The sequence below is a fragment of the Ranitomeya variabilis genome, chromosome 1, assembly GCF_051348905.1.
Source record: "Ranitomeya variabilis isolate aRanVar5 chromosome 1, aRanVar5.hap1, whole genome shotgun sequence".
NCBI lineage: Eukaryota > Metazoa > Chordata > Amphibia > Anura > Dendrobatidae > Ranitomeya > Ranitomeya variabilis.
The window spans coordinates 855041463-855067153 of NC_135232.1; the positions used below are offsets into that span (position 1 = coordinate 855041463).

The following is a 25691-nucleotide window of genomic DNA, read 5'->3' on the forward strand; positions in this document are numbered from 1 at the left end:
ATGGTAAGCAGAAAACCCTATCAAAACACCATCCAGAAATTACTTTAAGACTCTAGCATTAACTCATAACACCAGAGTGGCAATTTCCGCTCACAAGAGCTTTCCAGACACAGTAACGAAACAGCAGCTGTGAACAGGAACAAAATGCAAAAACACACAAGGACAAAAGTCCAACTTAGCTGGGAGTTGTCTAGTAGCAGGAACATGCACAGAAAGGCTTCAGATTACATTGTTGACCGGCATGAAACTGACAGAGGAGCAAGGTTATATAGCGACTCCCACATCCTGAAAGGAGCAGGTGAACAGAGGGGATGATGCACACAAGTACAATTCCACAAGTGGCCACCGGGGGAGCCCAGAATCCAATTTCACAACACTTAGGGTTAGGGTTGGAATTAGGGCTAGGATTGGAAATAGGGTTAAGATTAGGCCTGTGGTTAGGGTTATGGTTAGGGTTAGGGGTGTGTTGGGGTTAGGGTTGTGGTTAAAGTTGGGATTAGGGTTAGGGTTGGGATTAGGGTTATGGGTGTGTCGGGGTTAGGGTTGTGGTTAGGGGTGTGTTGGGGTTAGGGTTGTGATTAGGGTTATGGCTCGAGTTGGGATTAGGATTAGGGGTGTGTTGGGGTGAGTGTTGGAGTTAGAATTGAGGGGCTTCCACTTTTTAGGCACATCAGGGGTCTCCAAACGCAACATGGCGCCACCATTGATTCCAGCCAATCTTGCGTTCAAAAAGTCAAATGGTGCTGCCTCCCTTCCGAGCCCCTACATGCGCCCAATCAGTGGTTTACCCCCACATATGGGGTAACAGCATACTCAGGACAGACTGGGCAACAATTACTGGGGTCCAATTTCTCCTGTTACCCTTGCAAAAATAAAAAATTGCTTGCTAAAACATAATTTTGGAGGAATTAAAAATTATTTTTTATTATTTTCATGGCTCTGCGTTGTAAACTTCTGTGAAGCACTTGGGGGTTCAAAGTGCTCACCACATATCTAGATAAGTTCCGTGGATGGTCTAGTTTCCAAAATGGGGTCCCTTGTGGGGAGTTTCTACTGTTTAGGCACATCAGTGGCTCTGCAAACGCAACATGACGCCCGCAGACCATTCCATCAAGTCTGCATTTCAAAAGTCACTACTTCCCTTCCGAGCCCCAACGTGTGCCCAAACAGTGGTTTACCCCCACATATGGGGTATCAGTGTACTCAGGACAAACTGGGCAACAACTTTTGGGGTCCAATTTCTCCTGTTACTCTTGTGAAAATAAAAAATTGCGGGCTAAATAATAATTTTTGAGGAAAGAAAAATGATTTTTTATTTTCACAGCTCTGCGTTATAAACTTCTGTGAAGCACTTGGGGGTTTAAAGTGGTCACCACACATCTAGATTAGTTCCATGGGAGGTCTAGTTTCCAAAATGGGGTCACATGTGGTGGAGCTCCAATGTTTAGGCACACAGGGGCTCTCCAAACGCGACATGGTGTCCGCTAACGATTGGAGCTAATTTTTCATTCAAAAGTAAAATGGCGCTCCTTCCCTTCCGAGCCCTGCCGTGTGTACAAACAGTGGTTTGTGACCACATATGAGGTATTGGCGTACTCAGGAGCAATTGCTCAACACATTTTAGGATCCATTTTATCCTGTTGCCCATGTGAAAATGAAAAAATTGAGGATAAAATAAATTTTTTGTGAAAAAAAGTACTTTTTCATTTTTACGGATCAATTTGTGAAGCACCTGGGGGTTCAAAGTACTCACTATGCATCTAGATAAGTTCCTTGGGGGGTCTAGTTTCCAAAATGGGGTCACATGTGGAGGAGCTCCAATGTTTAGGCACACAGGGGCTCTCCAAATGCGACATGGTGTCCGCTAGCGATTGGAGCTAATTTTTCATTCAAAAGTAAAATGGCGCTCCTTCCCTTCCGAGCCCTGCCGTGTGCACAAACAGTGGTTTGTGACCACATATGAGGTATCGGCGTACTCAGGAGCAATTGCCCAACACATTTTAGGATCCATTTTATCCTGTTGCCCATGTGAAAATGAAAAAATTGAGGATAAAAGAAATGCTTTGTGAAAAAAAAGTACTTTTTCATTTTTACGGATCAATTTGTGAAGCACCTGGGGGTTCAAAGTGCTCACTATGCATCTAGATGAGCTCCTTGGGGGGTCTAGTTTCCAAAATGGGGTCCTGTGTGGGGGAGTTCCAATGTTTAGGCACACAGGGGCTCTCCAAACGCGACATGGTATCCGCTAAAGATTGGAGCTAATTTTTCATTCAAAAAGTCAAATGGCGCTCCTTCCCTTCCGAGCCCTGTCATGCGCCCAAACAGTGGTTCCCCCCCACATATGGGGTATCGGAGTACTCAGGACAAATTGTGCAATAACTTTTGGGGTCCAGTTTCTCTTTTTACTCTTGGGAAAATAAAAGAATTGTTACTAAAAGATCATTTTTGTGACTAAAAAGTTAAATGTTCATTTTTTCCTTCCATGTTGCTTCTGCTGATGTGAAGCCCCTGAAGGGTTAATAAACTTCTTGAATGTGGTTTTGAGTACCTTGAGGGGTGCAGTTTTTAGAATGTCACTTTTGGGTATTTTCAGCCATGTAGACCCCTCAAACTGACTTCAAATGTGAGGTGGTCACTAAAAAAAATGGTTTTGTAAATTTCGTTGTAAAAATGAGAAATTGCTGGTCAAATTTTAACCCTTATAACTTCCTAGCAAAAAAAAAATTTTGTTTACAAAATTGTGCTGATGTAAAGTAGACATGTGGGTAATGTTATTTATTAACTATTTTGTGTCACATAACTCTCTTGTTTAACAGAATAAAAATTCAAAATTTGAAAATTTCAAAATTTTCAAAATTTTAGCCAAATTTGCATTTTTTTCACAAATAAACGCAAAAATTATCGACCTAAATATACCACTAACATGAAGCACAATATGTCACGAAAAAAACAATCTCAGAACCGCTAGGATCCGTTGAAGCGTTCCTGAGTTATTACCTCATAAAGGGACACTGGTCAGAATTGCAAAAAACGGCCAGGTCATTAAGGTCAAAATAGGCTGGGTCATGAAGGGGTTAATAGAGGTTATCTAGCTAATTGCCTATCATTTTTACCTGTTGTCTGTTCCATTTGTACCATTTGTACATACCTATTACTAGTCCAGTCACAACACTATCTGTGAAGCACTCTGCTGCCTGCCTTCTGCCATTGTACACATACCTATTACTAGTACGCTCACAGCAGGAGAAATTGATTCGCAATTGGTGGTGCTTTAGAACCGGACAGGTTGATTTCACAGAAGTGTGATTGACTTGGAGTTACATTGTGTTGTTAAAGTGTTCTGTTTATTTTTTTGAGCAGTGTACTGTATATATAACTGTAAGATGTACTGTGTTTCTCTATATGGACAGAGAGGAATATATATATATATATATATATATATATATATATATATATATATATATATATATATATATATATATACACGGTTGAAACCGGAAGTTCACATCCACTATATAAAAAGACACATATGCATGTTTTTCTCAATATCTGATATGAAATCTTCAAGCGAAACATGCGTTGGGGCAGTGGGGACGCCGCACACAAGTCCTACATTTATTTAAGTGCTGCCCTTTCCCTTGTACCATTAGCCTAATAATTCTACAGGGAACAGTATATCCCTCTATTAAATGTTATGTATTAGTGGCTTTAATTACACTGCAGTCTGCAGGCACTCTTGTCACTGTATTATACAAATTGTGCTGGCTCTCTCCACTTGGTATGCAGTTAACTTGAATACATTGGTGTTATGTATAAATTTTAATCATGATTAAATAAATTCTGTTTTTATTGGCATTATATACTATAGCTTGTTGTTGTTAATTAAATCAGAATAAACGTTTCCTGTTTTAGGTCAATTACGATTACCATAATTATTAATATTTGCCAAATGCCAGAATAACGAGAGAGAATGTTTAAAGCATTTTTATTACTTACTGCAAAGTCAAAAGTTTACATACATTTCATTAGTATTTGGTACCATTGCCCTTAAACTGAATGACTTGGGTCAAACGTTTGTGATATCTTTCCACAAACTTCTTCAACTAATTAGTCGGAATTTGGGCCCATTCCTACTGACAAAACTGGTGTAACTGGTTTTTGGTAGCCTTGCTCTCACCTGCCTTTTCAGCTTTGTCCATAAATTTTCAATAGGCTTGAGATCAGGGCTTTGGGATGGCCACTCCAAAACATTGACTTTGTTATCCTTAAGCCAATTTGTCACCATTTTGGGAGTATGCTTAGGGTCATTGTCCATTTGGAAACCTATTTCCTGCCAAGTTTTAACTTCCTGGCTGATATCTTGAGATGTTGCTTCAGTATTGCCACATAATCTTCTTTTCTCATGATGCCATCTATTTTGTGAAATGCACCAGTCCCTCCTGCAGCAAAACAACTCCATAACATGATGCTGCCACCCCCGTGTTTCACAGTTGGGATGGTGTTCTTAGGCTTACAAGCGTCTCCCTTTTTACTCCAAAGGTAACGATGGTTATTATGCCCAAAAATTAAAATTTTAGTTTCATCAGACCACAGGATATATCTCCAAAAATTAAGATCTTTGTTCCTGTGTGCATTTGCAAACATTAATCTGGCCTTTTATGCTTCTTTTGGAGTAAGGGCTTCTTCCTGGCAGAGTGGCCTTTCAGCCCATGTTGATACAGTACTCATTTCACTGTGGATATTGACGCAATCTTACCAGCTTCTGCCATCATCTTCAGAAGGTATTTTGCTATTGTCCTTGGGATGATATGCACATGTAGGACCAAAGCATGTTCATGTCTGGGACACAGAACCAGTCTCCTTCCTGAGCGGTATGATGGTTGGACATTTCCATCTTGTTTGTACTTGCATATAATTGTTTGTACAGATGAACGAGGCATCTTCAGGAATCTAGAAATTGTACCCAAAATTGAACCAGACTTGTGCAAGTCCACAATTCTCTTCCTGATATCTTGGCTGATTTCTTTAGACTTTCCCATGATGCTACACAAAGAAGCAGTGTGTTTCAGGTTTGCATTAAAATACATCCACAGGTGTGTCTCTGATTAACTCAAATGTTGCCAAAACAACTTCCAAACACATGACATCATCATATGGGAAGTCCAGAATTGTTTAAAGGCATGGTATTCTTAGTGTATGTAAACTTTTGACTTTGTAGTAAATAAAAATGCCTTAAAACATTCTCTCTCTCTCTCATTATCCTGGCATTTGGCAAATAATAATGGTAATCCTAATTGACCGAAACGGGAAAGATTTATTCTGATTTTATGTCAGATATTCAGAAAAACAAGCTTATGTGTCATTTTATATAGTGTATGTAAACTTCTGGTTTCAAATGTATATATTTATAATGTTTTATATAATAAATCCCTCCATGACTTTATTACCATGTAGACAATGACATTACATCTTTCCATTAAGTCTTTTAGTGCATTATGGGGTTAAATATTGAAACAATTTTACCGTCTTTTGAGTCCAACTCAAAATCTGAATTTGTGACAGGCTCATCTATTTCTTCAATGTGATAAAGATCATCAAATTCACCCCAGCGCATCATTCCACTAAAAAAAAAAGCAAGTGTCTATATTTGACATTGAATACAGTAAAATGAGGGTTACAGATTTATACACACGTGGTCAAAATTGTTGGTACCCCTCGTTTAATGACAAAACCCACAATGATCACAGAAATAACTTGAATCTGACAAAAGTAATAATAAATAAAAATCTATAAAAATGAACAAATGAGAGTCAGACATTGCTTTTCAACCATGCTTCCACAGAATTTACAAAATTATAAAACTCATGAAATAGGCCTGGAAAGAAATGATGGTACCCTTAACTTAATATTTTGTTGCACATCCTTTTGAGGCTATCACTGCAATCAAACAAAACCTGTAACTGTCAATGAGACTTCTGCTCCTCTTGACAGGTATTTGGCCCACTCCTCAAGAGCAAACTGCTCCAGTTTTCTCATGCTTGAAGGTTGCCTTTTCCAGACGGCATGTTTCAGCTCTTTCCAAAGATGCTCAATATGATTTAGGTCAGAGTTCATAGAAGGCCACTTCAGAATAGTCCAATGTTTTCCTCTTAGCCATTCTTGGGTGTTTTTAGCTGTGTGTTTTGGGTCATTATCCTGTTTCAAGACCCATAATCGGTGTATGAAACCAAGCTTTCTGACACTGGGTAGTACATTTCTCTCTAAAATCCCTTGATAGTCTTGAGATTTCATTGTACCCTGCACAGATTCTAGACACCCTGTGCCAGATGCAGAAAAGCAGCCCCAGAACATAACAGATCCTCCTCCATGTTTCACAGTAGGGACAGTGTTCTTTTTTTGATATGCTTCATTTTTCCATCTGTGAGCTTAAAGCTGATGTGCCTTGCCAAAAAGTTCCATTTTTGTGTCATCTGTCCATTTTCTCCCAGAAGCTTTGTGGCTTGTCAATATGTAGTTTGGCAAATTCCAGTCTGGCTTTTTTTATAATTTTTTTTTCAATAATGGTGGCCTCCTTGGTCATCTCCTATGAAGTCCACTTTGACTCAGACAACAACGTATAGTGCGATCTGACACTGATGATGCTTGAGCTTGAAGTTCACCTATAATCTGTGTAGAAGTTTTTCTAGGCTCTTTTGTTACCATTCGTATTATAAATCTCTTTGATTTGTCATCAATTTTTCTCCTGCAGCCACGTCCAGGGAGGTTGGCTACAGTCCCATAGATCTTACATTTCTGAATCATATGTGCAACTGCAGTAACAGGAACATCAAGCTGCTTGGAGATGGTCTTATAACTTTTACCTTTAACATGTTTGTCTATAATTTTCTCTCTAATCTCCTGAGTAGTGTTGAGCATTCCGATACCGCAAGTATCGGGTATCGGCCGATACTTGCGGTATCGGAATTCCAATACCGAGATCCGATACTTTTGTGGTATCGGGAATCGGAATCGGAAGTTCCCAGTGTATGGTTCCCAGGGTCTGAAGGAGAGGAAACTCTTCTATAGGCCCTGGGATCCATATCCATGTAAAAAATAAAGAATGAAAATAAAAAATATTGATATACTCACCTCTCCGGAGGCCCCTGGACATCACCGCTGGTAACCGGCAGCCTGCTTTGCTTAAAATGAGCGCGTTCAGCACCTTCCATGACATCACGGCTTCTGATTGGTCACGTGCAGCTCATGTGACCGCCATGCGACCAATCACAAGCCGTGACGTAATTCTCAGGTCCTAAATTCCTAGAATTCGGAATTTAGGACCTGAGAATGACATCACGGCTTGTGATTGGTCGCGTGGCGGTCACATGAGCGGCACGCAACCAATCAGAAGCCGTGACGTCATGGAAGGCCCTAAACGCGCTCATTTTAAGCAAAGAAGGCTGCCGGTTACCAGCGGTGATGTCCAGGGGCCTCCGGAGAGGTGAGTATATCAATATTTTTTATTTTAATTCTTTATTTTACACAGTAATATGGATCCCAGGGCCTGAAGGAGAGTTTCCTCTCCTTCAGACCCTGGGAACCATCAGGATACCTTCCGATACTTGGTGTCCCATTGACTTGTATTGGTATCGGGTATCGGTATCGGCGATATCCGATACTTTTCGGGTATCGGCCGATACTATCCGATACCGATACTTTCAAGTATCGGACGGTATCGCTCAACACTACTCCTGAGACAACTCTTTCCTTCGCTTCCTCTGGTCCATTTTGAGTGTGATACACACCATGTCACCAAACAGCACAGTGAGTATCTGTAGCCCTATATACAGGCCCACTGATTCCAAGATTGTAGACACCTGTGCTGCAAATTAGTGGACACGCCTTGATTTAACATGTCCCTTTTGTCACATTATTTTCAGGGGTACCATAATTTCTAGGAAAATAGGAAAAATTGGAGTCCAGCTCAACAGGACTGGATTTTCCTTTTCTATTTCGAAAGAAAATATAGTGCATACAAAAGAAAAATGTACATGGTCGACATGACCCAGTCGACATGTTTCGACTGCACTAAGCAGTCTTACTCATGACTCAAGAGTAAGGCTGCTTAGTGCAGTCAAAACTTGTCGACTGGGTCATGTCGACCATGTAAATTTTTCTTTTGTATGCACTATATTTTCTTTTTAAAAATTAAAAATAAAAGGAAAATCCAGTCCTGTCGAGCCAGACTCCAATTTTTCCTATTTTCCTTGATGTGAGGCCAGGGCAAGGCTGGTGTCTGAGCCCCAGGTGGATGAGCACAGAGCTACTAGGTGAGCTGGAATCAAGTTTTTACCATAATTTCTGTCCAGACTTTTTTTTTTTTTTTTTATTCTGTGGAAGCATAGTTGAAAAGCAATGTCTGACTTTCATTTGTTCATTTTCATGGATCTTTTATTTATTATTACTGTATATACTCGAGTATAAGCTGACCCGAGTATAAGCCGAGACCCCTAATTTTGCCACAAAAAACTGGGAAAACTTATTGACTCGAGTATAAGCCTAGGGTAGGAAATGCAGCAGCTACTGGAAAATTTCAAAAATAAAAATAGATACCAATAAAAGTAAAATTGATTGAGACATCAGAAGGTTAAGTGTTAAAATGTTCCACATATAATGCTCCATACAGTTCATTATGGCCCCATAAGATGCTCCATAAAAAAATGTGCCACATATAATGCTCCATGCAGTTCATTATGGCCCCATAAGATGCTCGATTTAAAAATGTGACACATATAATACTCCATACAGTTCATTATGGCCCCATAAGATAATCCATATAAAAATGTGCCACATTTAATGCTCCATACAGTTCATTATGGCCCCATAAGATGCTCCATATAAAAATGTGCCACATATAATGCTGCTGCAATAAAAAAAAATGACATACTCACCTCTCATTACTGCCCGCTGCTCCTCAGCGTCCCGTCTCTCCACAGTGACTGTTCAGACAGAGGGTGGCACGCACACTAATACATCATCGCGCCCTCTGACCTGAACAGCCACTGCGGAAGATGGAACGGCGGTGGAACGGGGAAAGTTGAATATGAAATAATGAAATACTCACCTGCTCCCGGCACGGTCCCTGGCAGTTTCTCCTGGACAGATGGTCTCCGGCGCCGGCAGCTTCTTCCTCTGTTCAGCGGTCACTGGTACCGCTCATTACAGTAATGAATATGCGGCTCCACCCATATGGGAGTGGGGTTCATATTCATTACTTTAATGAGAGGTACCACGTGACTGCTGAACAGAGAAAGAGCTGCGGGCGCCGGAGACCATGGGACATGCAGGGACCACGCCAGGAGCACCATTAGCAGGTGAGTATGTGACACCCCTCACCCGCCGACCATGACTCGAGTATAAGCCGAGAGGGGCACTTTCAGCCCCAAAAAATGGGCTGAAAATCTCAGCTTATACTCAGTATATATGGTACTTTTGTCAGATTCAAGTTATTTCTGTGACCATTGTGGGTTTTTTGTCATTAAACGAGGGGTACCAACAATTTTGACCACGTGTGTATATGATATTCCACACATCTTTGTGGTATCTATGTATGTGTGTTTGTTTGTTTTATTGGCAACCAGGCCAAATAACAAAGCAAAGAACACTAAAAGGGAATCTGTCAGTAGGTTTTTGCTATGTAATCTGAGCACAGCACGAGATAGGGGATGAAATTCATGTTTCAGTGATGTGTCTCTTTTTTGACTGTATACTGTTTACTTACTGGACTGCAGCTCATGCGCCTGCTAGACGGACCACACCCCTTCCTTGATAAGCAGCTCACTCCCAACAGAATGTACAGAGAGCTGCAGTGTAGGCGGGGTTAGCATTCTTAGCTCTGCTACATGCTACATCTACAAACTCTGAATGTGTCACAACTGCTGCACCCTATTTGGAGTCAGGTCTCTTCCTTCATTGTGCTGCTCTCATATGAGGTAGCAAAAATCTGGTGACAGATTCCCTTTAAATCACATATTCCTACATAAGTATCATGGTCTGCATCAATTGCACTTATACCACTGCCTTCACTTTTTGTTTTCACTTTTTATGCTGAATTAAAGGAAATGTATCATTCGAAAATTACCCATTGTTTAAACCAGGATTTTATGCTTAAATTTTTTTTAAACGTTTTCTCTAACTTTTTTTATTTTTCATATTATAGTCTACATTATAAATAAAATCTTGTAATTTTTTACAATGATCACTAAGGCTACTTTCACACTAGCGTCGGGAACAACCCGTCGCTGTGCGTCGGGCCGAGGTTCCCGACGCTAGCGTGGTCTCCGCCGCACAACGGGGGCAGCGGATGCATTTTTCCCACGCATCCGCTGCCCCATTGTGAGGTGCGGGGAAGTGCGGGGAGGTGGGGGCGGAGTTCCGGCCGCGCATGCGCGGTCGGAAAAAGCGGACCGTCGGGAGCAAAAAACGTTACATGTAACGTTTTTTTCTCCCGACGGTCCGCTAACACACGCCCAAGCGTCGCAAAACGGACGCGACGTTTTGCAATGCGTCGCTAATGCGTCGCTAATGTTAGTCTATGACGAAAAAACGTATCCAGCAAGAACTTTTGCTGGATGCGTATTTTCGGCAAAACGACGCATTTGCGACGTATTGCAGTTAACGCTAGTGTGAAACTAGCCTAAGCCTAATACTAGACTCATACTTTCCATTCTGGATAGGAAGCCACATGAACATAGACAGCAATAAACTGGCTCTTGTTCATTAACTTCTACATAAGACCTTTCAAGGCAAGCTCCGAGGAAAGATCATTATTAGTGTTGAGCGAATATACTCGTTACTCGAGATTTCCCGAGCACGCTCAGGTGACCTCCGAGTATTTGTAAGTACTGGGAGATTTAGTTTTCAGCGCCGCAGCTGAATGATTTACATCTCTTAGCCAGCATAAGTACATGTGGGGGTTGCCTGGTTGCTAGGGAACCCCCACATGTACTTATGCTGGCTAACAGATGTAAATCATTCAGCTGCTGTGATGAAAACTAAATCTTCAAGCACTAAAAAATACTCGGAGGACACCCAAGCGTGCTCGGAAAATCTCGAGTACCGAGTATATTCGCTCATCACTAATCATTATGTTTGGAGGAGAGCATCACCTATGAATAGTGTATTCTGTGTTACCTACTGAGTGTAGAGGTTACAGACTTTATTTTATAATTCTGACAGTAATGATGATGAGACTGTCGAACAGTCATCTTCATCTTACAAAACAAGAACCATGAGGCTAGTCGTAAGCTTTGCATCTGGGGTGAGAATTGCAAGATTGCTAATTTTTATTTAATGTAGATAGTTTAGATTTTAATATAGATAGGTTCAATTCCCGGCACCCCAAGCAAACTGTCAATGATCATATATACATGGGAAGCTCAAGTTTGTTATTGTGGGAACTGGATTTACATAGCAATTACAGTATTTGTTCTGGCTCCCCAATGGTTTAGATGGACCGGGCATGTCTCCATGATGAAAGTCTTTTAGTAGGGAACATGGAACTAGATCATGCAGAAATAATTTAGAAGGAAATAAAACATTGTAGCAATGAATTTCATTGTTTTTTCGAGGTTGTACGTATGGAGTTTCTCATTAAAGTAAATTAGGGAGTAAGCTCTTGTGTAACTTATGTGACTCATGTTGCAGAAGATCCTATAAATGATCAGTTGGAAACCTTTAATATTAATGGATATTACATTAATTAGAAATCCAGTATCCTCACAACTAGAATATACTGTGAAGATTCCACTAGCAAAAAAAGTATTATGAAAAAATGAAACACTGAAAATACAGCTTGTTCTAAGTTGTCGCTTCGCATGAAGAATACCTCTTTGTTATGCTTGATCCAATAACTTCGGGCAGTTGGATACATTCTGAAGAAACACATTTTTCGTCTTGCATTTGAAATCTAATGGGTCGTTGGACTCCCCAGAATATCTCAATGAGTCCAGATAAAACAATCTGTTTCCCATCATCCTGTGATAAGATAAAGAGCTTTGCGTTAAGCGGACACATAAGCAGTAAAGACCCATCTATTTGCTTATTCTAAGGCTATGTGCACACGTCAGGATTTTGTCAGGATTTTTCCTCAGGATTTGTAGCCAAAACCAGGAGTGGAACAATTAAAGGAAAAGTATAATAGAAACATATGAACCACTTCTGCATTTATCACCCACTCCTGGTTTTGGCTACAAAACCTGATGAAAAAGCCTGACAAAATCCTGACAAAATCCTGACAAAATCCTGACGTGTGCACATAGCCTATGTATTATTGCTGCCTCTATTTTTGTCTTTAATGTTCCCAAAATGCTGCAGACACTTACTCGTGCACATTTCAGTCTCAATGCTCAGTGATTTAGCATGGATTGTGTTGTGAATTTGCTTTTTGCTCCCTCTAGTGGTTACTAGTTTTTTGACTCTGGTTTTTCTGTCATTCCTTTTATCCGCACCTGGGTCGTTAGTTAGGGGTGTTGCTATATAAGCTCCCTGGACCTTCAGTTCAATGCCTGGCAACGTAGTTATCAGAGCTAGTCTGCTGTGCTCTTGTCTACTGATCCTGGTTCCAGTTATATCAGCTAAGTCTGCCTTTTGCTTTTTGCTATTTGTTTTGGTTTTGTATTTTTGTCCAGCTTGTTCCAAATTTATATCCTGACCTTTGCTGGAAGCTCTAGGGGGCTGGTGTTCTCCCCCCGGACCGTTAGACGGTTCGGGGGTTCTTGAATTTCCAGTGTGGATTTTGATAGGGTTTTTGTTGACCATATAAGTTACCTTTCTTTATTCTGCTATCAGTAAGCGGGCCTCTCTGTGCTAAACCTGGTTCATTTCTGTGTTTGTCATTTCCTCTTACCTCACCGTCATTATTTGTGGGGGGCTTCTATCCAGCTTTGGGGTCCCCTTCTCTGGAGGCAAGAAAGGTCTTTGTTTTTCCTCTACTAGGGGTAGCTAGATTCTCCGGCTGGCGCGTGTCATCTAGAATCAACGTAGGAATGATCCCCGGCTACTTCTAGTGTTGGCGTTAGGAGTAGATATATGGTCAACCCAGTTACCACTGCCCTATGAGCTGGATTTTTGTATTCTGCAGACTTCCACGTTCCTCTGAGACCCTCGCCATTGGGGTCATAACAGTTTGCCAGGCCAGTATTAAATGTTTAATGCATTGCAGAAGAGGGATTATAAGAAAGAAGATTCTGAGTTTTTTTTTTCTCCTTCCCCTTTACCTCAGAGTGGCTATGCTTGCTGCAGACATGAATGTCCAGACCTTGATTACAAGTGTGGACCAGCTGGCTACTCGTGTGCAGGGCATACAAGACTATGTTATTAGAAATCCTAGGTCAGAACCTAAAATACCGATTCCTGAACTGTTTTCCGGAGACAGGTTTAAGTTTAGGAATTTCGTGAATAATTGTAAATTGTTTTTGTCCCTGAGACCCTGTTCATCTGGAGATTCTGCTCAGCAAGTTAAAATTGTGATTTCGTTCTTACGGGGCGACCCTCAGGATTGGGCTTTTTCGCTGGCGCCAGGAGATCCGGCATTGGCTGATCTTGATGCGTTTTTTCTGGCGCTCGGTTTACTTTATGAGGAACCCAATCTTGAGATTCAGGCAGAAAAGGCCTTGCTGGCTATGTCTCAGGGGCAGGACGAGGCTGAAGTGTATTGCCAAAAATTTCGGAAATGGTCCGTGCTGACACATTGGAACGAGTGTGCACTGGCCGCTAATTTTAGAAATGGCCTTTCTGAAGCCATTAAGAATGTTATGGTGGGTTTTCCCATTCCCACAGGTCTGAATGATACTATGGCACTGGCTATTCAAATTGACCGGCGGTTGCGGGAGCGCAAAACCGCAAATTCCCTCATGGTGTTGTCTGAACAGACACCTGATTTAATGCAATGTGATAGAATCCTGACTAGAAATGAGCGGAAAATTCATAGACGCCGGAATGGCTTGTGCTACTACTGTGGTGATTCTACACATGTTATCTCAGCATGCTCTAAACGTATAGCTAAGGTTGTTAGTCCTGTCACCGTTGGTAATTTGCAACCTAAATTTATTCTGTCTGTAACTTTGATTTGCTCACTGTCATCTTATCCTGTCATGGCGTTTGTAGATTCAGGTGCTGCCCTGAGTCTCATGGATCTCTCATTTGCTAAGCGCTGTGGATTTACTCTTGAACCATTAGAAAATCCTATTCCTCTTAGGGGTATTGATGCTACACCATTGGCAGCAAATAAACCGCAGTATTGGACTCAGGTTACCATGTGCATGACTCCTGAACACCGCGAGGTGATACGTTTCCTGGTTTTACATAAAATGCATGATTTGGTTGTTTTAGGGCTGCCATGGTTACAGACCCATAATCCGGTCCTGGACTGGAAGGCTATGTCAGTCTCAAGTTGGGGCTGTCGTGGTATTCATGAGGATTCCCTGCCTGTGTCTATTGCTTCTTCTACGCCTTCGGAAGTTCCGGAGTATTTGTCTGATTATCAGGATGTCTTCAGTGAGTCTGAGTCCAGTGCACTGCCTCCTCATAGGGACTGTGACTGTGCTATAGATTTGATCCCAGGCAGTAAATTTCCTAAGGGAAGACTGTTTAATCTGTCGGTACCTGAACATACCGCTATGCGTTCATATATCAAGGAGTCTCTGGAAAAAGGACATATTCGTCCGTCTTCTTCCCCTCTTGGTGCGGGATTCTTTTTTGTGGCAAAAAAGGACGGATCTTTGAGACCTTGTATTGATTATCGGCTTTTGAATAAGATCACTGTCAAATTTCAGTATCCTTTACCGCTGTTGTCTGACTTGTTTGCCCGGATTAAGGGTGCCAAGTGGTTCACCAAGATAGACCTTCGTGGTGCGTACAACCTTGTGCGCATTAAGCAAGGTGATGAATGGAAAACCGCATTCAATACGCCCGAAGGTCATTTTGAGTACTTGGTGATGCCTTTTGGGCTCTCCAATGCGCCTTCAGTTTTTCAGTCCTTTATGCATGACATTTTCCGGAAGTATCTGGATAAATTTTTGATTGTTTATCTGGATGATATTTTGGTTTTTTCTGATAATTGGGATTCGCATGTGGAGCAGGTCAGGTTGGTCATTAAGATTTTGCGTGAAAATTCTTTGTTTGTCAAGGGCTCAAAGTGTCTCTTTGGTGTACAGAAGGTTCCCTTTTTGGGGTTCATTTTTTCCCCTTCTGCTGTGGAGATGGACCCAGTCAAGGTCCGAGCTATTCTTGATTGGACTCAGCCCTCGTCAGTTAAGAGTCTTCAGAAGTTCTTGGGCTTCGCTAACTTCTACCGTCGTTTTATCGCTAATTTTTCTAGCATTGTGAAACCTTTGACGGATATGACCAAGAAGGGCTCCGATGTAGCTAACTGGGCTCCTGCTGCCGTGGAGGCTTTCCAGGAGTTGAAACGCCGGTTTACTTCGGCGCCTGTTTTGTGCCAGCCTGACGTCTCACTTCCCTTTCAGGTTGAGGTGGATGCTTCGGAGATTGGGGCAGGGGCCGTTTTGTCGCAGAGAGGCCCTGGTTGCTCTGTTATGAAACCTTGTGCCTTTTTCTCTAGGAAGTTTTCGCCTGCCGAGCGAAATTATGATGTGGGCAATCGGGAGTTGTTGGCCATGAAGTGGGCATTTGAGGAGTGGCGTCATTGGCTCGAGGGTGCTAAGCATCGTGTGGTGGTCTTGACTGATCACAAAAATCTGATGTATCTCGAGTCTGCTAAACGCCTTAATCCGAGACAGGCCCGCTGGTCATTGTTTTTCTCCCGCTTTGATTTTGTTGTCTCGTATTTACCAGGTTCAAAGAATGTGAAGGCCGATGCTCTTTCTAGGAGCTTTGTGCCTGATGCTCCTGGAGTCGCTGATCCTGTTGGTATTCTTAAAGATGGAGTTATCTTGTCAGCTATTTCTCCGGATCTGCGACGTGTGTTGCAGAGATTTCAGGCTGATAGGCCTGAGTCTTGTCCACCTGACAGACTGTTTGTCCCGGATAAGTGGACCAGCAGAGTCATTTCCGAGGTTCATTCCTCGGTGTTGGCAGGTCACCCGGGAATTTTTGGCACCAGAGATCTGGTGGCCAGGTCCTTTTGGTGGCCTTCCTTGTCAAAGGATGTGCGGTCATTTGTGCAGTCCTGTGGGACTTGTGCTCGAGCTAAGCCTTGCTGTTCTCGTGCCAGCGGTTTGCTCTTGCCCTTGCCTGTCCCGAAGAGACCTTGGACACATATCTCCATGGATTTCATTTCTGATCTTCCGCTATCTCAGGGCATGTCCGTTATCTGGGTGATATGTGATCGCTTCTCCAAGATGGTCCATTTGGTTCCTTTGCCTAAGCTGCCTTCCTCTTCCGATCTGGTTCCTGTGTTTTTCCAGAACGTGGTTCGTTTGCACGGCATCCCTGAGAATATTGTGTCAGACAGAGGATCCCAGTTCGTTTCCAGGTTCTGGTGATCCTTTTGTAGTAGGATGGGCATTGATTTGTCGTTTTCGTCTGCTTTCCATCCTCAGACTAATGGACAGACGGAGCGAACCAATCAGACTTTGGAGGCTTATTTGAGGTGTTTTGTCTCTGCTGATCAGGACGATTGGGTGACATTCTTGCCGTTGGCTGAGTTTGCCCTTAATAATCGGGCTAGTTCCGCCACCTTGGTTTCGCCTTTTTTCTGCAACTCTGGTTTCCATCCTCGCTTTTCTTCGGGTCATGTGGAGCCTTCTGACTGTCCTGGGGTGGATTCTGTGGTGGATAGGTTGCAGCAGATCTGGAATCATGTGGTGGACAACTTGAAGTTGTCACAGGAGAAGGCTCAGCGCTTTGCCAACCGCCGCCGCGGTGTGGGTCCCCGACTACGCGTTGGGGATTTGGTGTGGCTTTCCTCCCGCTTTGTTCCTATGAAGGTCTCCTCTCCCAAATTTAAACCTCGTTTTATTGGGCCTTACAAGATATTGGAAATCCTTAATCCTGTATCTTTTCGTCTGGATCTTCCTGTGTCGTTTGCTATTCACAATGTATTTCATAGGTCCTTGTTGCGGCGGTACATTGTGCCTGTAGTTCCTTCTGCTGAGCCTCCTGCTCCGGTGTTGGTTGAGGGCGAGTTGGAGTACGTGGTGGAGAAGATCTTGGATTCTCGCCTCTCCAGGCGGAGGCTTCAGTACCTGGTCAAGTGGAAGGGCTATGGTCAGGAGGATAATTCCTGGGTGGTCGCCTCTGATGTTCATGCGGCCGATTTAGTTCGTGCCTTTCATGCCGCTCATCCTGATCGCCCTGGTGGTCGTGGTGAGGGTTCGGTGACCCCTCACTAAGGGGGGGGGTACTGTTGTGAATTTGCTTTTTGCTCCCTCTAGTGGTTACTAGTTTTTTGACTCTGGTTTTTCTGTCATTCCTTTTATCCGCACCTGGGTCGTTAGTTAGGGGTGTTGCTATATAAGCTCCCTGGACCTTCAGTTCAATGCCTGGCAACGTAGTTATCAGAGCTAGTCTGCTGTGCTCTTGTCTACTGATCCTGGTTCCAGTTATATCAGCTAAGTCTGCCTTTTGCTTTTTGCTATTTGTTTTGGTTTTGTATTTTTGTCCAGCTTGTTCCAAATTTATATCCTGACCTTTGCTGGAAGCTCTAGGGGGCTGGTGTTCTCCCCCCGGACCGTTAGACGGTTCGGGGGTTCTTGAATTTCCAGTGTGGATTTTGATAGGGTTTTTGTTGACCATATAAGTTACCTTTCTTTATTCTGCTATCAGTAAGCGGGCCTCTCTGTGCTAAACCTGGTTCATTTCTGTGTTTGTCATTTCCTCTTACCTCACCGTCATTATTTGTGGGGGGCTTCTATCCAGCTTTGGGGTCCCCTTCTCTGGAGGCAAGAAAGGTCTTTGTTTTTCCTCTACTAGGGGTAGCTAGATTCTCCGGCTGGCGCGTGTCATCTAGAATCAACGTAGGAATGATCCCCGGCTACTTCTAGTGTTGGCGTTAGGAGTAGATATATGGTCAACCCAGTTACCACTGCCCTATGAGCTGGATTTTTGTATTCTGCAGACTTCCACGTTCCTCTGAGACCCTCGCCATTGGGGTCATAACAGGATTGCCACCGAACGGGGCAAGGCAAGTAATTTTTACCCCACCACCCATGAACTGTACTGTAGTATATAAGTAATACATTGTTATGTTGTTTTTACTTTTTATTATTTTATTAGTTTTTTTGTGGGGGTTTTATTGGTTCCTGGAGAAATGGGCCGACTTCTCTGTTGGCTACAGAGTCTAAGGGATGTATTAACATTTAATAAGAGTGTAGTATTCAAGCATGAAACAAACTACCAGTAGTCAGCTGGAAAATACTAAAACATGAAAACACCTACAAGAATCCTGTAAAGACCAAATAATTATAGTATAAATAAAATATATATTTTTTATTTAATATATATTGGACTGGACAAGAATGATTAGTAAAATGAATATTTATCCCTCCCCCCGTCAACCCCTCTGCGCTGGTGTCACTGATTCAAACACCAGATAATGATAAAGAGATCTTTTGATCGAAACATCGCAACAGGAGGTAGAATAAATGTGATGCAAATTCACCAACTTGTGAGGCGCTGTCCTTATTCATTATCTGGTGTTTGGACGTATTCCAAGAAGGACTTCTTGGATATGACGTGCGTTAACCCTTTGTTTCCATGAGGTGCTGTGGAGCCAATATTTGTTGATTAGGTGTCACCGATTCAGTCGGACTGCCGTATTACTCGCCCAAGGATTGCATTGCAATTCTCAGACTGGCAGTCTTCTCTTCGGACATGAGCGTGACAGTATTTATTTACATGCAGCTGTCATGCTCGGGTCAGAAGTGCAGACAGTAAGTCTGAGGATTGCGATGAGATCCTCAGTCATAGGGAAGTCTAACTGAATCACTGGCACCAGCAGACAGATGGGCAGGATTATGGGCAGGGAAAATGGTGAATATTCATTTGGCATTAACATACATTTGACTAGCCAACATGCGACCATAAATTTTCTGCATACATTTTTCTTACAGCAACACAAAGAAATAATATACAACAATAAGAGTTAGATAGGCAAAAATGACCAGACAGATTCCCTTTAACAGAATCTAACCTTTGCTGTAGACGCAACTTCCATAGATGTTTGTTTTACCATATTTTCTGGCTCTGCCCTGAACTAAAGTAATTTTGGAAGGAGATAAAGTTGAGTTTAAGAGATTTAAGACTTAATAGAGATGAATGACCACTAAAATGCTTGATTTCTCGTTACTCGAACCGAGCAATCCCTGATGCTCAATTGCTCATTTCGAGCAACGAGTATAATGGGAGTCAAGGGATGGTTTCTTCAGAATAGGTGTGGTGGTTGCATGGTTGAAAGAGGAACTGGTGACATCAATGGTTAATGAAAGGTTGAAGAGATGTGTTTTGGGTTGGAAAAGTATAGTGGTAAGGTTATAAGGAGGTGAGATAGGGTAGGGTCAAGTACACGAATGGTGAGGTGTGACATGGAGACAAAATTAACAAGCTTTTCTTGGTGGGGAAGAAGGTTATGGAGGAAGAGCATTGACCTGTTGGAGTTGTACTTTCAAGCCTTCTCTAATTTGGTCAATTTTGTTTTTGATATGTGAGGTAAAGTCTTCTGCTCGAATGAGGGAAGTGGGAGGAGAAAATGGGGGATGGACAAGGCAAGTAAAAATGTTGTATAACTGTTTATGATTTTGAGAGAGAGAAGATATGAGGTAGTGAAATAGTCCTGTTTAGCAGAGGTGAGGGTTGACTTGGATTTGAAAACCGCTTGAAAGAATTTGTTAAAGTCTTCCTATAAGGGTGTTTTCTTCCAGTGCTGCTCTGCAATCGCAGTCTTTTTTATGAGGTTTGTGTGCCAGAGTTTTCTATTGAATCTTTGCATTCTGGTATGTACTAGAGGTGTGACCAAGTCAAGAGATGATTCAAGTATGGCATTATAGAAAGCAGTGGCTAAGCTGTGGAGTGAAGATATGGTGGACAGAGGTAGAAGAAAGTTAAGAGAGTGTGTGAATGTTGAGGCATTAGAGGGCCATTGATGAGAGCAGGGATGATAATATAAATAGATAGTGTTGAAATAGGGGGAGTGGTGAGTTAATGAGGTTAGATACTGAAAATAACATCTTAGAGTATGTTTGTCTTTACAGATAACTTCAAAGAATTATTGTGTGAGACCAAAAGATGAAGCAAATCAACAAGAGCTTTCAGGCTGGTGACTGGTGAGTGTCAATAGAAATGTTTAAATCACTCATGATGATGGTGGGGATATCAAAGAAAAAGTGTAAAAGCCAAGCGGTGAAGTGGTCTATAAAGATGGTTGCAGGGCCTGGGGGTCATTATAAGACAAATTAATTTAAACTGCTGCTTTCTACATAGGAATGTGAGGCACTGACCTAGAGGTCAAATGCTGTAAGCAACTAGTTTGTTGGCAGCTGGGTGAACACTCGCTGCGCCGCTGTAACGCTCTAAGAAGAGGCGGCAGTATGGGCAAGGAAGGGAGAAAAATGTTGTGGCCCCACAGAATGTGACAGCGGGGTAACTGCCCCTGCGATGCCCCTCCCCTTCCAGGCTATGCCACAGCTTACGCCTATTTATTGCCTTCACCACATCAGATTTAATTATCTAGATAGAACTACAACTATAAAAACAGTATAAAAATGTAAATGTGAAAAGTTTGCATAGGAACCTGTGGCACTGACCTAGATGTCAAGGCAGCCTCTAGCTGCTTTAATGTTCTAGTTTGTCAGCAGTCAGGTGGGCAGTAGGGGCAGGGAAGGAGGCAAAATTTTGCATCCCCAGAGAATATGCCACCTGGGTAACTGCCCATGTGATTACCCTCTCCCCTCACATGCTACGACACAGCTTATCTCTATTTATTGCTATCACCATATCAAATTAAATTATCTAGAATTGCAACAAAAACATGTATGAAAATGTAAATTTGTGTTAGTACTGACAATTTGTTTACTTACCTGGTGATATGTTATTTGTAGGTTCTTTTTGTCCTTGAAATAACAGTTATATGACTTAAGAAGTGAATTAAGCTGACTTCTAAAATACAAGCAAAAATAACAAAATATATATGAACATGGTATTTACAGCGATTATCCTTAATTAAAACATATCTTGTAGGTCACTAGAGTGATACCAAAACAATTCTGACCTGTCAAGACATCAGACTTGATTTTCCAGCACATCTCAAAGATGATCAATCAGTTTGAGATATACAAGGAAATTGGACTATCAAGTCATTACCTTTCATGTTATACAAACTATTCCTGATTAATTGTTGCAGGCTATTCTGCAGACAGAAGCCACTGACAGTAGGAAATGCCACTGTCAATAAAGGTGTATAATGTATCTGTAAGAGTGTTGTAATTGTAATAACCAGGTACTTGGTAAATGACAAAGTAATATCCACCTGAATGCCAGGTTTCATGGTTTACCAGATGGACATTCACACCATTTTCGCTTATTTGCCCGTTTTCCCATTCTTGTGCCATTCCAAGTAAGTGGAACATACACACCTGGCCATCCACATTACATAAAAGAAAATGGGAAGTATTTATCCAGATAAATATGTAAGAATTGTGGTGTAATTTGTGCCAAAAACTGTCTTTCATAACTTGCACCATAATTATGATGTGTTTCAGACATTTTTTACAACTTGTCTAACTAGGGACTTGACTTTGAAGAAAGGAGAGATCTTGAAGAGCATACTGTTACAGGTTATATACACTAGTTTCCTTGATAGGGCGTTGATCCAGGGAACTAGTCTGATTGTCGTATGTGGAGTCGGGAAGGAATTTTTTCCCCCAATGTGGAGCTTACTCTTTGCCACATGGGTTTTTTTTTGCCTTCCTCTGGATCAACATGTTAGGGCATGTTAGGTTAGGCTATGGGTTGAACAAGATGGACTTAAAGTCTTCCTTCAACCTTAATAACTATGTTACTATGTTACAATGTTACAACGCAATGTGCAAATAAGTGGACCAAAATTGTAGCACCCATTTTTGACACAAAGTAAGCCAGCTAACAGTTAATGTAAACTGTAAGAATGGACAGTCTTAAAGTTAGACAGATTTATCAAATAGCATGAACCACTTTGATAAATTTGGCGTATTTTATGAGTCTCCTCTTGCATTTTCTAAGAAATAAACTATTTAGAAATATATTCCCCATTTTGATTCAACAAATCAGGCCACCTTCTGCTGTTTCATATTCCATTTTTGATGCTCTTGTGTACATTGAGGGAGCTTTTATCAGAGGGCATGGGTTAGATAGCATGGGCAGTCAAAAGTTAGATAGCACGGGCAGTCAAAATCTGTATAGGTGTAATGATACTCAGCTCTGCTCTATACCACACAGTAGCTGCAGAGCTCAGGACTGAGAGAAGAGCTGTGTGTCATTACATGTCTCACAGGAGAAGGCTTATTCTTTCCAAGTATCTGGGGGCGTGTTCAATTTTCCCTGCATGATGCCTCATGCTTGTGATTGGGCTGCTTCATACAGGGGGAAAAGTGCACACATCTCTGATACTGCACTGTTAATCATTTATTAAAAATTATAACCTTAACTTCACAAGGTAGTTTCTCCGCAATGGAGATAAGAAATTAAAAACTATGATTTATTCAGCTCTGCAGCCACTATTACATAATGTGACCAATTTAACATGCTAAACCTTGCATCATGATCCATCTGTCAAACTTTTTTCCAAATGCACCACAGATGTTCAATATGTATTAGACCTGTATGCAAGAGGTAAATGGATTTAGCAGAATATTGCATTGCAGACGGCTCAGGATGAGATTTGTTACATAGGCAAACTATCTATACCCATGTGTATTACAGTAGCAGGATTGTGGATGAGATTTCACCAAATTTTATCTACATGCTGCATACAAACAATCTGCAGCATACAGTGCCTTGCCACATTTTTTCATGTTACACCCACAAACTTAAATGTATTTTATTTGGATTTTATGTGATGCACTAACACAAAGTAGCAAATATTTGTGAAATGTAAAGGAAATAACGTATGGTTTTCTAATTGTTTTTAAAATATAAATCTGAAAATTGTGCATTTGTATTCAGCCCCTCAGCCCCCCTGAGCGAATACTTTGTAGGACCACCTTTTGCTGCAAATACTGCCGAAAGTCTTTTGAGGTATGTCTCTACCAACTTTGCACCACATCTAGAGGCTGACATTTTTGACCATTTTTCTATGCAAAATAGCTCTTTGGATGGTAAGCGTCTGTGAAAAGCAATTTTCAAGTATTGACACAGATTCGTAATGAGATTTAGGTCAGGACTTTGATTGGGCCATTCAAACATATGAATATGCTTTGATCTAAATCAATGTTTTCCAAACTCCAGTCCTCCTCGCAGCTCCTCATGTTTTCAGGATTTTTTTAGTATAACACAGGCGATGGAATTATTAGTAAGGCACCTGAAACTGCCACAGGTTATCTCACCTGTGCAATACTAAGGAAATCCTGACAACATGATGTGTAAGGCCGGCCTCACACTAGCGAGTTTTACGGACGTATGAGCGCATAAACTACGTCCGTAAAATACGCATTACACATGGCCCAATGATTCTCTATGGCCCAGCTCCTATCTGCTGTATATTACGCATCCGTAATATACGGTCTTGTATGCATGCTGCGTTTGTCACCGTATTGCGCAAAAAAATCGCCAATGAATGTCTATGGGGGCAAGAAAAATACGGATTCCACATGGACCAGCAGTGTGACTTGCGAGAAATACGCAGCGGTGTTAGTGAAAAGCCGGTAATTCAATTGCCGGCTTTTCATTTCTCCTTCCCAAACCCGGCATGATATGAGACATGGTTTACATACAGTAAACCATCTCATATCCCTTTTTTTTTGCATATTCCACACTACTAATGTTAGTAGTGTGTATGTGCAAAATTTGGGTGCTGTAGCTTGTAAAATAAAGGGTTAAATTGCGGAAAAAATTGGGTTGGGCTCCCGCGCAATTTTCTCCGCCAGAGTGGTAAAGCCAGTGACTGAGCGCAGATATTAATAGCCTAGAGAGGGTCCATGGTTATTGGCCCCCCCCTGGCTACAAACATCTGCCCCAGCCACCCCAGAAAAGGCACATCTGGAAGATGCGCCTATTCTGGCACTTGGCCACTCTCTTCCCACTCCCGTGTAGCGGTGGGATATGGGGTAATGAAGGGTTAATGTCACCTTGCTATTGTAAGGTGACATTAAGCCAGATTAATAATGGAGAGGCGTCAATTATGACACCTATCCATTATTAATCCACTTGTATGAAAGGGTTAAAAAAAAACACACACATTATTAAAAAGTATTTTAATGAAATAAACACACAGGTTGTTTTAATATTTTATTGCTCTCTCAATCCACCTGAAGACCCTCGCTCTGAAAAATAATAAACCAACAATATACATACCTTCCAATGATCTGTCACGTCCCACGAAGTAAATCCATCTGAAGGGGTTAAATCATTTTACAGCCAGGAGCTGTGCTATTGCACTCGCTCGTGCCTGTAAACCCCCGGGTGCTGAAAGGAAAGCTGGGTGATCTGTAGTTACCTTGAGTTGCGGTGAGGCGCCCTCTGCTGGATGTCCTCATGAACTGGAGCCTTGGAAAAGTTCCCACGCTCGAGTTCATATGAGGACATCCAGCAGAGGGCGCATCACCGCAACTCAAGGTAAATACAGATCACCCAGCTTTCCATTCAGTACCTGGGGTTTTACAGGCACGAGCGAGTGCATTAGCACAGCTCCTGGCTGTAAAATGATTTAACCCCTTCAGATGGATTTACTTCGTGGGGCATAACAACGGAAGGTATGGAATATTGTTGTTTGTTTTTTTAACTTTGTTTCAGGACGATGGTCTTCAGATGGATTAAGAGTCTAATAAAATATTACAACAACAGGTGTCTTTATTTCATAAAAATACTTTGTAATCATGTGTGTGTGTTTTATTAACCATTTAGTACTATTGGATTAATAATGGATAGGTGTCATAATTGACGCCTCTCCATTATTAATCTGGCTTAATGTCACCTTACAATAGCAAGGTGACATTAACCCTTCATTACCCCATATCCCACCGCTACACGGGAATGGGAAGAGAGAGGCCAAGTACCAGAATAGGCGCATCTTCCAGATGTTCCTTTTCTCGGGTGGCTGGGGCAGATGTTTGTAGCCAGGGGGGGCCAATAACCATGGACCCCTTCTAGGCTATTAATATCTGCCCTCGGTCACTGGCTTTACCACTCTGGCGGAGAAAACTGCGCGGGAGCCCACGCCAATTTTTTCCGCCATTTAACCCTTTACTTTACAAGCTACAGCGCCCAAATTTTGCACATACACACTACTAACATTAGTAGTGTGGAATATGCAAAAAAAAAGGGGATATGAGATGGTTCACTGTATGTAAACCATGTCTCATATCCTGTCGGGTTTGGGAAGGAGAAATGAAAAGCCGGCAATTGAATTACCGGCTTTTCACATATATCGCGCTGAATTAAATATAAATACAGAATATATATATGTGTCTCAATGACATATATATATATATATATATATATATATATATATATATATATATATATATATATATATATATATATACACTGTATATATGTTTTAA

At 41.7% G+C, this 25691-nt stretch overlaps 1 protein-coding gene across 1 annotated transcript in view; it reads right to left on the reverse strand.

The window, feature by feature from the left end:
- The window catches only part of RASSF6 (Ras association domain family member 6), a 105798-nt gene that overhangs the window by 46636 nt on the left and 33471 nt on the right, over positions 1-25691 (reverse strand). The window contains exons 3-5 of the mRNA XM_077276997.1: positions 21015-21093; positions 11867-12015; positions 5524-5621 (exon numbers count right to left, since the gene is read on the reverse strand). Of these exons, the coding sequence (XP_077133112.1) occupies positions 5524-5621; positions 11867-12015; positions 21015-21093 (326 nt within the window). The remainder of the gene's footprint in view (positions 1-5523; positions 5622-11866; positions 12016-21014; positions 21094-25691) is intronic.